General features: G+C 39.2%; 1 protein-coding gene across 9 annotated transcripts in view; it reads right to left on the bottom strand.

Moving 5' to 3' along the window:
- Positions 1 to 12,014, bottom strand: part of AGAP1 (ArfGAP with GTPase domain, ankyrin repeat and PH domain 1) — a 395,049-nt gene that overhangs the window by 205,302 nt on the left and 177,733 nt on the right. For all 9 annotated transcript variants that reach the window (XM_075027850.1, XM_075027851.1, XM_075027852.1 and 6 more), the window contains one exon: positions 2,303 to 2,430. In XM_075027850.1, coding sequence (XP_074883951.1) covers positions 2,303 to 2,430 — 128 coding nt within the window. The remainder of the gene's footprint in view (positions 1 to 2,302; positions 2,431 to 12,014) is intronic.

Genomic DNA, 12,014 nt, shown 5'->3' with positions numbered 1-12,014 from the left:
ACAAAGGCGATAAGACATGAAACAGATTTATGGCCTACACTTCTAGGCATGACATCAGTTTCAGAAGAAGAACATCTTTGACTGGTGTTGCAATTGTCCCATTGGATAATTATGCCAGCTGGTAAAGGCAATAAAGAACTTTATTTCATTTTTACTGAAACAGATTGTAGGGATCCTTATCATAAAAGCTACCTTGTCTTGATTTTCCCAAACAGTCCTTATCACTAGAAGAAGTTTGCTGCATAGGTGAAGTACTTGTCTAGAATTTGGTATTGCTATTGGCTTCCAAAATAGACTTGGGTAGGAAACTGGTGAGAACCTAGATATTTGATGTTCTTCATCGAACAAGCTTCATTAACAAGAAGGGTGACCAAAACTGCTTTAAGACAATGCGGAACACAGAGATACAGCTGGCTAAGACTGGGTTGTACAAAGCATCATCTATCCTCCTTAGAAAGTCTTGAAAAACTACATAGTCATCAGGAGACTGAGAAAGCTAGGTCATTCTTGGATCCAAGAGTAAGGTCAGTACTGGAAATGGTGCCATTTGTTCTCCGTATTTCTGCAACAGCGCGTTTCCTCTTTTACCACTGAATAGGACAGGTCTCAGATAGCCCCTACAGGCAGCATAATTCCTCTCGGTCTAAAAGTATGAACATATACAACTGACTGGAAGAAATTGTTTGGAAGAAAAGCATTTCACATAGAGAGTTAGTTCCAAGTGCTTGTGGCAACAAACTGGTCAGAGAGTGACTGAAAAAACTTGGTCAATGTGACATACGACAAGAAAGGGGAGAACCTCTTCCATATGAGGAACTTGTACTTCACCAAAAGGTGCCAGGGTTCTTCAGAAGAGTCATGCACCTTAGCACCTGCTTTAGAAAGGGGGGTCTGAACTTCAGCATTTTCTTTTGCGTAATCCACAGAAGTGAGAGTCACAATCTCAGGTCGGTATCTGGACTCAGCTCAAGGCAGAACATCTCACAGCAAAGAACTCTAAGACCAAACTGGCATCTGCATCTTTAGAGTTAACCCAGTGGTGGAAGTTTCCACTAGGGCACAGAAGGAGACCAGTCACTATGACCACAGAAGAAGCAGAGCCTTCATCCTGTGGTATAAATCTAAACAGAGTGTTTTCAGAAGACAGTAACATGTCAACTTAAAGGGGGGGGATGGGGACAACAAAACCTTTTCCTCAAAGATAGAACACTTCTTCACTATACTGCTTTTTGCCAAAAAGCAGACACTCTCAGTGTGGGACAAAGGTCCACAGATAAAACAAAACCTCACACGGGTGGCTCAAGACTGCAACGTCATCTTAGGAGACATTATTGGCATATTACTGAGTTTAGAATGAAGAACAGGCCAGGAGAGCTGGTGGTTATCAGGCATTTCAAACTGCTATAGTGGCAATCAGGAAACCAGGCCACAGCTTTGGCCACAGACTGTAAGGGTCAAAATGATGGCCCTATACATCCATCTGCCAAGAGTGAGAGAGCACAGTGGGAATGCAATCTGCCTGGCTGCAAAGGTCTTGGATCTGAATGGTAGAGCTTATATACATCCTAAGTGTGAATGTACACAGAGATTACCACTTAACACTAGAAAACAAAGATACTGAGGAAGGGTATGACAAGGGAAATACAGGAGAGCATATTAATGCATGTGGGTAAAAACTGTGCAAGTTAGAAAATTTTGGTATTAACTGTGTGTTTCCAAAAATACCATCAAGGCCACCGGACTTTGCTGCCACACATTAAGGTAGCATTTTGTTTTTACACATAGTATCTACAGGTCAATAGCAACATGTATCACTGTGTCATTAAAGGGGAATCATTACAATTGAGCACAACTGAGACAGGCAATTACAACTGCACACAGTGCCCACAAATGTAAAATTCTAGCACGTTAACCACTGAGAGACACCAGCTATTATTGCTCTGAATGAGAACAATAACCAAAAACATAGTGAGGTAATTTTAAAACACAGTACAGCAAATCCCACTATCGTAACAATTGGTCTACTCGGAACAGCAGGATGCTCGGCATAAATCAGTATGATCAAAGATGGCTTTAAAGCCAAACTATTTTACTGCAGCAGTTTCTTGAAACAAAGTCAAGCCAATTAAAAAAAAAACCACAAACAAAAAATCCCCATTGCTTTAAACTACAGATCACTGATACGTTTCAAAAAAATGCCAACTACCTATCAAGCAGCAAAAAGAGCACTGACATTAAATATATTAGAAGAAAAGCAACCTATCGGTTCCTTTTTCAAGCAAGCACTCATTATAGTCTGTACCTGGCTGATATGTACAGCAGAAACCTGGGCAGAACACACAGATGAGTGGCTTGGAGAGTTTGGGAGAGATTTGCAGGGTCCAATTGAGAGCTGCTGTTTCTTCCTTGTTGCAACAATCTTCTGAGCAACTAAAGAAAAACAAAACATACAGGCAGGTAAGCTATAGTACATGCTGGAAAATACGGTATGTCAAAAATACACGGAACGCACAATACACAAAACAGAGTTTTCCATTGCCAAAGCCTGCTCCAAAAATTGACTGTAATAATCCAATTAAGATGACAGATGCTGGTTTTCCCCACTACACTCCATATGAGACTCCAGCTCTGTTCTCCACAGGGATAAAATTGCCCCAGAACTCTCACTCCACCAGGTGAACACCACAGAACCAGTAACATCCAAGCACAAGGGGAAAAGGCAGGTGTACAAGTTACAAAAAGCAATACCAGCAATGCTACAAGTCCACTACATGCTTATAATAGCATACTAACAAAGCTTATGGTAGTACACATTTTCCGTTCTTCTTTGGGATGTTCTTGCAGATAGAAGATAAGTATGAGCAACACTTGACTAACAATCCAGTTCAAGTGCATCTCAGTGCTATGTACAAGGCAGCGTGTACTCTCTGCTGCTGAGGAATAGGGGGGACTTTTCTTAATTACCAGCCACTGCATCAGGACAATCAGTTTTGGAAACCACATGTTTGAAGTGTTTGAAACAAACAATAATCAGAATAATAAAACTGCTAAGGATCCCTGACATAGAATACCTGGATTAGTGGTGCCACACATCACATTCCATTCAAATTCATTATGGAAAGAAGCTGTACCATGATTTCTAATTTTAGCTTTTATTACCTAGCAGCACTAGCACAGTTGGAAAAATGCCAAATTTATTTTGCAATTTATTAAGAAGTTTTCTTCAACATGTAAAGTAAAGCAGCATTTATCAAACAAATACAGGGATCAGAGTCATTAACATCTCTATATACAACTTAGCAGACTCATAATAAAAAATGGGAACAGAGCTGATCTGAAATGCAGCAACTTCCACACCTCTCCCATAATTTTTCAATTTCAAAAAGTCAAACTATTTCAGAAATTTGTTCTGTGATACACTGGAATTTCAGTTCATTCTACTTTTCAGCTAAGGCCTTTGGAAAGAGGTCTTTTTAGGTCATAAATACTTAAAACCAAAATCCTTTACACTACATTTGTTGCCTACCTTTTGGGTCACAAACTAAAAAGTAATCAAAATTTCAGTCTTCAGAAACAGAGACTAGTGTAGTGGCTAATCAAAAATACTAGTAAATAAATCTAGCTTCCTTGCATGCAGTAATCTTCATGAAGCAAAGCACTTCATGAAACTTGTGCAAAGGAGTCTGTAGTCACTTGCATGGCCTCTACCAAAACCAGTCAGTGAAGCAGACCGGCAACAATTACTGGCATCTACTGAAAAAGTCACACAGAAACTTGCTGTAATTAAACTAACAGCATTCAACCTGTCTTGTTCAGAAAATATAAAAAGATAATTATCTAAATTCCAAGATTATTTTTCCTCAATATGTTACAACACAGGCAGAGATATTATTTAGCAGTGTAAGCATACAATTTCTTCTCAAATGAATGCAATTTTAATAACAAACTGGTCTGTGGCGTATGTTTTTCATGTAAATGAATGATGGCATAACCATGATTTAGTGAGAATACATTGTATAAAAAATGGCTTATATATATGAAGCAGCAGCTTCATTAGTTACATCCCACCTCCAATAGGCCTCTTATCATCCTGAAAGGATGATATCAATTAATTTATCTTCCCCTGGCATATTGATCATAACCTTCATCAGCTAATCATGTTTAAATTACAGAGGAATATCGTAGCACTCCGTCATTTCAGACCCATTGGTTTATTGATCTGGAGCCTAGAAAGCCATATATTAAAATATTTTAAAACACATTAGTGAATGCAGAGAGCAAACCGAAGGTCAGATTTTAATATACGCACACGGATTTGTCTTCATCATATGTGGTGAGACCTAAATTAAGACCAAAATGGAATTAAAACCACACATGAATGAAAACTACCTTCTCAGCAAAAGCTTCCACTCTCACATGGGAGAGGTAATTAGTCAAGAAAAATATTTACCTCTTTTCTTCAATCTGAATATAGGCGTGTCTATAGCAACACACTAACATACATAATGCGGTCTTGCCAAATTATCACTCTAGGAAGGCACAAGGAAAAAAAAACCACGACAGTCTGAACTCACCTACTCAAACGCACAACCTGAACGCCAGCAAAGTACTACAAAAGCAGACACTAAAAAAACAAATAAATTTTTAAAACCAAAAAAAGCACAAATTGTTACTCCAGAAATGTGAAGAGTAAACCACAAAGCAGCTGGAAACTAAACCTTACCCAGAGCAGCACAAAGAGTAATTTATCCTGTGCTCTGTAAAAATGGTAAAATTGCAGCAGATCTAATGTTACCTACTTAAAATTGTGCTACAAATTCTAGAATAGACCATTCTCAGCCTCAAATTTCTTAGCTCTTCTCTCCATTAGAAAAATGATGTGCCCCCTAATGGAAATCCCCTTCTGAGCTGCCAAACCTTCCCAATTCCTCCTCCATTTCGGCAACAAGTCTAATATCCCCTGCCAGAGCACGATTCCTCCTGCCTCTCCCCTCTCTTCATTAGGCAACCTGCTCTCCTTTGAGACACCAAACAGTTTTTGCTTCTTTCATTGCAGTCATGTAGCCGTCACTCCATAATTAGATTGCATTCAATATTCAAGTGCTCAGGGCTACTTGCCCTTGGATATGATGGTGATATGAGCTTCAGAAGTACCTAAAGGAGTACCCTGACCCTTCAAAGTTTGCAACATATGAAAGACGTGACTGATCATCTGTGGGGCAATCGCTGGACTGTCAAAAGACCTACTGTGCTCTTTCTAAAGCTACCTTGAGAGAAGAGATGAAACCTAAATCTTGCCCATCAGAAGTCAATAAAAGGGGTTCAGCACATATCTCCTCAGCAGTGCTGCTGCAAATTCCCATTTTCTATATCTTCTATTCCAGAGAAGAAAGCCCTGAAATACACAAAACTTAAAATGGCTGGCACTGAAAACCCCACAGATCTGCTAACTCCTGCTGCTGACATCTTCAGACACAGTACTTAGGGAGGAAAAAAACCCACAGTTAAATGGTTGTGTAGCAAGAGAGAAATACACCATAATTATAACTAACACCAGATCCAGAGAACAGCCATGCTATATTGCGTGTTCAGCCCAAACCCCATTTCTGTTACTACATCTTTGTTAGGACTCAAAGTGATCACTCATTAGCTGCTTAGCGGTGGTAGGAAAAAAATCCTTAAACCAACATATTTTGTTTCCACAACTACAACTATATACAAGTTCACACTGGATTTATGAGCAACTTTGTCAGAGTATATCAAAATATATCCAAAAGCACAAATGGGGTTTTTGTTTTGGTTTGTGGTTTTTTTTGTTTGTTTGTTTTTTTGTTTTTTTCCTCCCTAAAAGGCAGTACCACCACCACAACAGCTTAGGCAGCTGAAGGACTGGGTGAGACCTCTACTGAAAAATGTAACAGCAATGAATATTGCTCTCCAGGAATGCCTGATGTAAGCTGTGGCTGTACGTAAACATCTTTTTGCTGCTAATGAAAGCCAACTAGTGTACTTCATTAACCAATTTAAAAGGCTACTCAGAGTCACAATCTTCAGATTAATACTGAAGAGCCTGTAACTGAAATGTCAGTCCAGAGGACGCTATACAATTAAAACAAACACTGTTCTATAAAGCGAGTAGAGAATGCAAGAAAGCAGAAATATTTTTGCCCCAGAGCTTTCAGGTTCGCTCTCATCCCAAAGATGATTCAGTGCTTCTGAATTTAATGTAAATATACTTGATAAGATATGTTTCTAAAACAGATGAGTACTGACTTAATCTATGTGGCAGATATAAAAAAATGATCAAAATAGGGACAAGCATTTCAACTATTTTTAAAAATCAGTTGCATTCCCTTTACTTTTATATACTCAATTAAGCCATCAATTTCAGAGAGCTTTTTATTGTAAGCCATCTATCTGTAGTATGAAAAGCTAAATAAAATTTATTTGCAAAGTCAAGAACTCTTCTGCAAATAAACAGGGATATGCCAAGGATATTTAGAGTTGTAAACCAGGAAAATTGGTATGTAGCAAATATTTGGTCTTTGGGGAAAACTGATGCTTATTTATTATACATTTAAACTTAATTTCACAAGCCAGAATGACTAGAAGCTGCATTTTGCTCTAAGGCCTTGTTAATTAAAAGCATGTGAAATTCCTAGTCTGCAAGATGAATAAAATGTCCAAGTTTGGAGAGAAAGCTCTTGACTTGAATACCTCTTCTGCCATGCCTGACCTAGCTCACCAAAACAAAATTAACCTTCCCACCCCCTGCCACTTTCATCTTAAACGCTACTTTTTGTTAGTCAAACCACTCATTCGTAAGCAGCCCCTACTAACTTCTCACCGGATCGTTTATTGGAAGGACTGTACCACTAAGCAGGAAAGCTCAGTGGTCTAGCAGTCTCTGAGCTGTAGAGCAAGGTTTCTGCACTCCAGCTCGGCAGATCTGCATTGCAAACCACCACAGTTTCCATTTGCACATAGAAAAAAGTTACCCATACACTAATTTTCCCCAAACAAAGCCCTCCTATTCTGCTCTCCACGGCGTGGGGCTGACTATCAGAGGACTAAATTCACTCACGGGAGGAACAGCAGGTCATCTCCTTTCCCCGAAACCCAGAGCTGCGCCTCCATAATGAACCGACTCCTCTTTGTGCTCCATTTCGGAGCTAATCACCATTAGAAATACTGTTGCCAGAGTAACTGCTCTGACAGAGTTGTATTTCCTTGGTTCAAAGGGCTGTTCACATGTCAACTTCTTGTGCAGTGTGAGGCTGCTTTGGCGGGGGCAGCTGGGTCTCTAAAATCTCATTAGCACAGCTTCATTCAAGTATAAGGACAAGAAAGGCAGAGACCTGGGGGGAAAATACTCCTTACAAGAAGTTCAAGACACAAGGTAAGACTGTCTCATTGAGTTCCACACCTCTTAAAACTGAAAACACAAAGGTACCTCCGCGCATTGCACGATGCGTTTAGGGAAGTCTTGTCCAGCCCGAGACTTGATCTTTCCCTGGTTTTAAGACGGGTCCTAGAAAACGTCCAGAGGTATCAACAATCTGACCACTGCTTTCTTTCCCAAAAGGCAGTGAATAGTGTTACTGCTGTGCCCTTTACGCTGTTTTTTACCAAGGAAGACTTGAAATAATAAAAGGGAAGACTCCAGGCACACAACACCTGTAACATCTGGTAATATTTCTCTTCTCAGTTATCACCGGTACAGGAGTATTGTGTATTTAAGAGATGCAAACAGTCTTCTTGAACTACCACTAATTTAAATCAAAATTGGTTTCTCATAAAAACATGTGTAAGACCATTTATCTCCACTGTGTGTCCAAGTATGAGTAAACACTGGGTTCAGTTAAAACTTGCCACTTTGTGCAAAAGATGGGAATGCAAGAATCATGCAGTAAATTTTCTTCCATTTATTGACAGAAAATAGCTTTCAGCTAAAGTTGGAATGCTCATGGCTGACTGAAAAACAACAGAAGGGACAAACACTCATGAATACCTATTTTAACTGCTGTGAAAAAAAAAGAAACAAAACCCTGAAGGTTTACACAAAGATTACCTTTCATCTCAAAACAACGCTTCCCTCCAAACTCACAGATCACTTTGAATGACAAACAACATTGTATCTTTGCAGCAAGTCTCTGTTCAATTCACATCACTCATTAGCGATCTGTAAAAGGTGAAGAATTAGTTTTAAATGAAACCCTAATGCTCTTGCTAACATGAAGAGCCAGATCTCTGAAAATTAATGCTGGCTTTTTGAAATTCTATGACAAATTTTAATTCTTTTTGCAAACTTGTAGGTTGGAGTAACATTCATGACAGTTACTGATTTGATGCTTTTACAGGCTATCAAGAGATCTCTGTCTACAAAAAGCACAGAATATTACCCTTACCACAACTGGGGCTAAACAAGATGCTTGATAAGAGGATGACTTACAACGAAGGCTAAGCAATATATGCACTGTACTGCATCTTTGACAAGTGGATGCTCTCACTGTAGAGTCAAAGGCCACAGTGATATTTTTAAGTGTGAGAAAATTAACATTTCATCATGAGGCTTACTTAAGAAATCCGATTCCCTGTTTAAATTATATAAATTGTGAAAACTGACTTTTACACGAGCACAAGGTCAAAATACTTGCTTAGTGCTTAAAATTGCAAGGAAGGGAGACAGCTTCAGAAACATCACAGAATTTGTCACCCTCCATTTTCAGACACCAAGCGTGAGGACAACAGGCAACTCCATCATCCAGCTGGACCCTGCACTGCTAGTGTGCCTTCTGGAGCCGATGTGCTCATCACTTGCTCTCTCCCCAGCTGGCTACCTGGTTTTGTCAGAAGATGCATCACCCTGAGGTTGCAGTTATTCGGGCACATCCCAGCGCTCAGTGTCTGTGCATACAGCAGCTAAAGGGCCCCTGCCAGCTGGTCTGAATGACGCGCAGGAGAGAACACACTCTTCTCCATGTTCAACACTTCAAACTTATTGTCACTGCCTCATTCTTGTTGATAAACTAACACTTCTGTGGACTAAGCCTTGCTTTTAAAGAGTATTTTACAGTATCAGTAGCAGTCACCATACTTATATTACTGTAATTCCTACAGAACAGAGAAACTGATACAGCAGAAAGTATCCCAGCTAGCATCTCCAGCCAACAATATGAACATCAGGGCACAAATACCATTAGATATACCTTAACTAATTCCTGCATAAGTCCTGGTTCCTAAAAAAACCCAGTAACCTCAACAGAACTTGGTAGCGAGCAGGACAGGGGAAGTGGAAGAAGCATAACTAGTATAACTGATACATCAACAAAATCGTGGTTTATCAGATGAACAAAAATAGTTTGTTCCCACAAGGGCCCACAAGCCCTGCTGATGACCGTTTGTTTCATGTGAAAGGCCCTGCCTAAGGAAAACGCACCGTGGGAAGTTTAAGATATATAGCAGCTTACATTTTTATGGTAGCTGCCTTTTAGCTTAATATTCCATGTTTACAATAAGTGTTCAATAAAAATAAATTTATTCCACGACTACATATTACAGGTAAAGCAGTAATAACTACAAGAGCAAGCACTAACCACAAATGCTTTTGAATGGGAAACATTAATGTAAGTATCCACTATGAAGGCCATTGTGCCTGTTATTTTAAATTCAATCCATTTTTTAGGCTAAACAACTTCTATACTTCTCCCTTTAAAAAGGAGAGGTGGCATACCATGTGCCAGCTGTAACACAGAAACAAGTACTGGACTCCTATAGTATTTGGGCTTGGATGTAGCAATTTCTCAAGCTACTTTCTAGGGGGTGGGAAAAGCCACTACCTACTTGCATGCATCCTAAACATGTTGCCAATACAAATTCAACATTTTCAACAACTACAGACTTAAAAAAAAAACCTAAAAAAAAAATAAATCACAAATGTGTTAAGGGGAACTTCTTGCTGGATTTGTAGACTGACTCACTGTTCGAGGGCAAGAGAAGATTCAGGTGTCCGCCCACAGCACAGCAGTGTAATCACAGTACTGCTCTGTACTGTGACTAACATACACCTCCCTGTACTGCTGAAGGGGACATCTCTGCCACGGGACCTCTCCTTTAATGTCAGTATATAAAAAAAAGTCTCATCCTCAGAATTCTTAACCTGTTTCAGTTCTCTCCAACAATGATTAATCTGTTCCATGTAACGTTATCAGCAGTCAATTTAACATGGTATTCTTGTGTGCAAGCACGTCATATATAAAGCTGAGGCAAGTAAATGCACAAAACCAGTCCACAAAGTAGTATATAGTTGTATGAGATGCCGCTTCTAGCAGGAAAATCAGCTTAAGAACTTTTTGACTCAGGTCTTTTCAGTAAGCCAGTTTAAGCCATGATCCAACAATCAGCCAGCATAAGCACAGCTAAAGGACAACATACAGCCAGAAATTTCTTAAGCTATTTTTCCCTGTAGAAACAGTGTGCTGTACAGCCATACCCATAAAGATGAGTTATTATTCTGCACTGAACACGAATCCACCAAATGTTCTAACAGACTATGGTGGTACTTGCCAGGATAACCTCTATTTCACTTTACAGCACGACAACAAGGGTGGGAAAACGAAGTGTGCAGGTACTTACCTCTTACTCCACACAGCAAGAAAAGAGTCAAGCTATGTGACAAAAAACAAAACCAACCAATAAAACCTATAGTGCAAGGCACCAAAGCATTAGGAAGTTTTACAGGACAAAGTGCTCAGTTGACAAATCTTTTCCTCTTAGAACAATTTGATTACATACATACATAATACCTGCATTTCTACTACTTGACTAAAACACACTTTACTTAGAAGTGCTGGGTAGTCATATAAACCAGATAGCTTTCACTCTTGTATTATTTCCCTGTACTTCTCAAGCACCTATGCGCAATCTAGAAAGAAAGATGTCTAAACACAGCCTTCTGGTTACCAAGAAAGCAAGGTATTTCACATGAGACGTGCCTCTTCCCCAGTGAGAACAAGGTAAGCAGGTAGATGTTTAAACCACTGCATATATTTGAAGTGCTATTATCCTATTTCTGCTATGTGAAACTACCCGCTTTTGCAGGCTCAAAAGAGTCAAAAAATTAAAACAGGCATTTCAATAAAGATAATCTACAGGAGACATGATATTAAACAATGCCAATGCCAAAGCAAATGCAACAATTTCAGCTGGCAAGTCAAAAGGTAATGTACTGTCAAAATAGTCGGCTAAGACCAAAGGCACCTCCACCACGATTTCACACCATGGAAAGACAAGCAGCAAATATTCCTGCCTTCCCTTCCCAAACAGGTACTGCTGTCAATGACAGCGTCATTTCTCCATGCAGCTTGTACCTATATTCTCAGGACATGGAAGAAATGTCAAAGGCTCTGAGCTTCCAGAGCTTTATTTCTGGAGACTCAGTAATTCACTGTTTCCCTTCACTTCTCTCATTGTCAAATACTGAATTTCTGTATTACTTCTGAAATCACAGTAACACTGGATACTGCTTTCCAAAACCTTTAAAAGATGTGTTAACTTGGTAATGCTAAATAAACCCACTTAGTTTTCTAATTTGGAAAGAAGCTATCACTTCTACACTAGGCAGGTAAAATTATGAAAATAAATTAATCTTTCAGAAGTGTTGATTTGTGTCTGTTGTCACAAGTAAGTTTCTAATAAGCAAAATCCTTCACTAGCTGTGAATGAATACTATTCACTGATAGAGAAGACTGCCTTCTCCGATTAACACATTGTTGTCTTCCTCATGGTAACCATTTCAATATAAAGCTATACTGTACACAAAAGTTTATTTAAGATTAATCCAGTGAGAGCTTCGAAGTTGCTCCCAAAAAATGAAGACGAATTTTAACATAGGATCCAATTTTTACCTGAATTCCCTTTACCTCATGATATTAAAACAAATTTATCTTCATTTATGTCTCCATTACCTTGTAGGGCTGTTAATTTGCTGGAAATGAAGCTATTGTGTGATTGCT

This window comes from Buteo buteo, chromosome 5 (genome assembly GCF_964188355.1).
Source record: "Buteo buteo chromosome 5, bButBut1.hap1.1, whole genome shotgun sequence".
In the NCBI taxonomy this organism is placed as follows: domain Eukaryota; kingdom Metazoa; phylum Chordata; class Aves; order Accipitriformes; family Accipitridae; genus Buteo; species Buteo buteo.
This window is presented reverse-complemented; position numbering and strand designations above follow the sequence as displayed.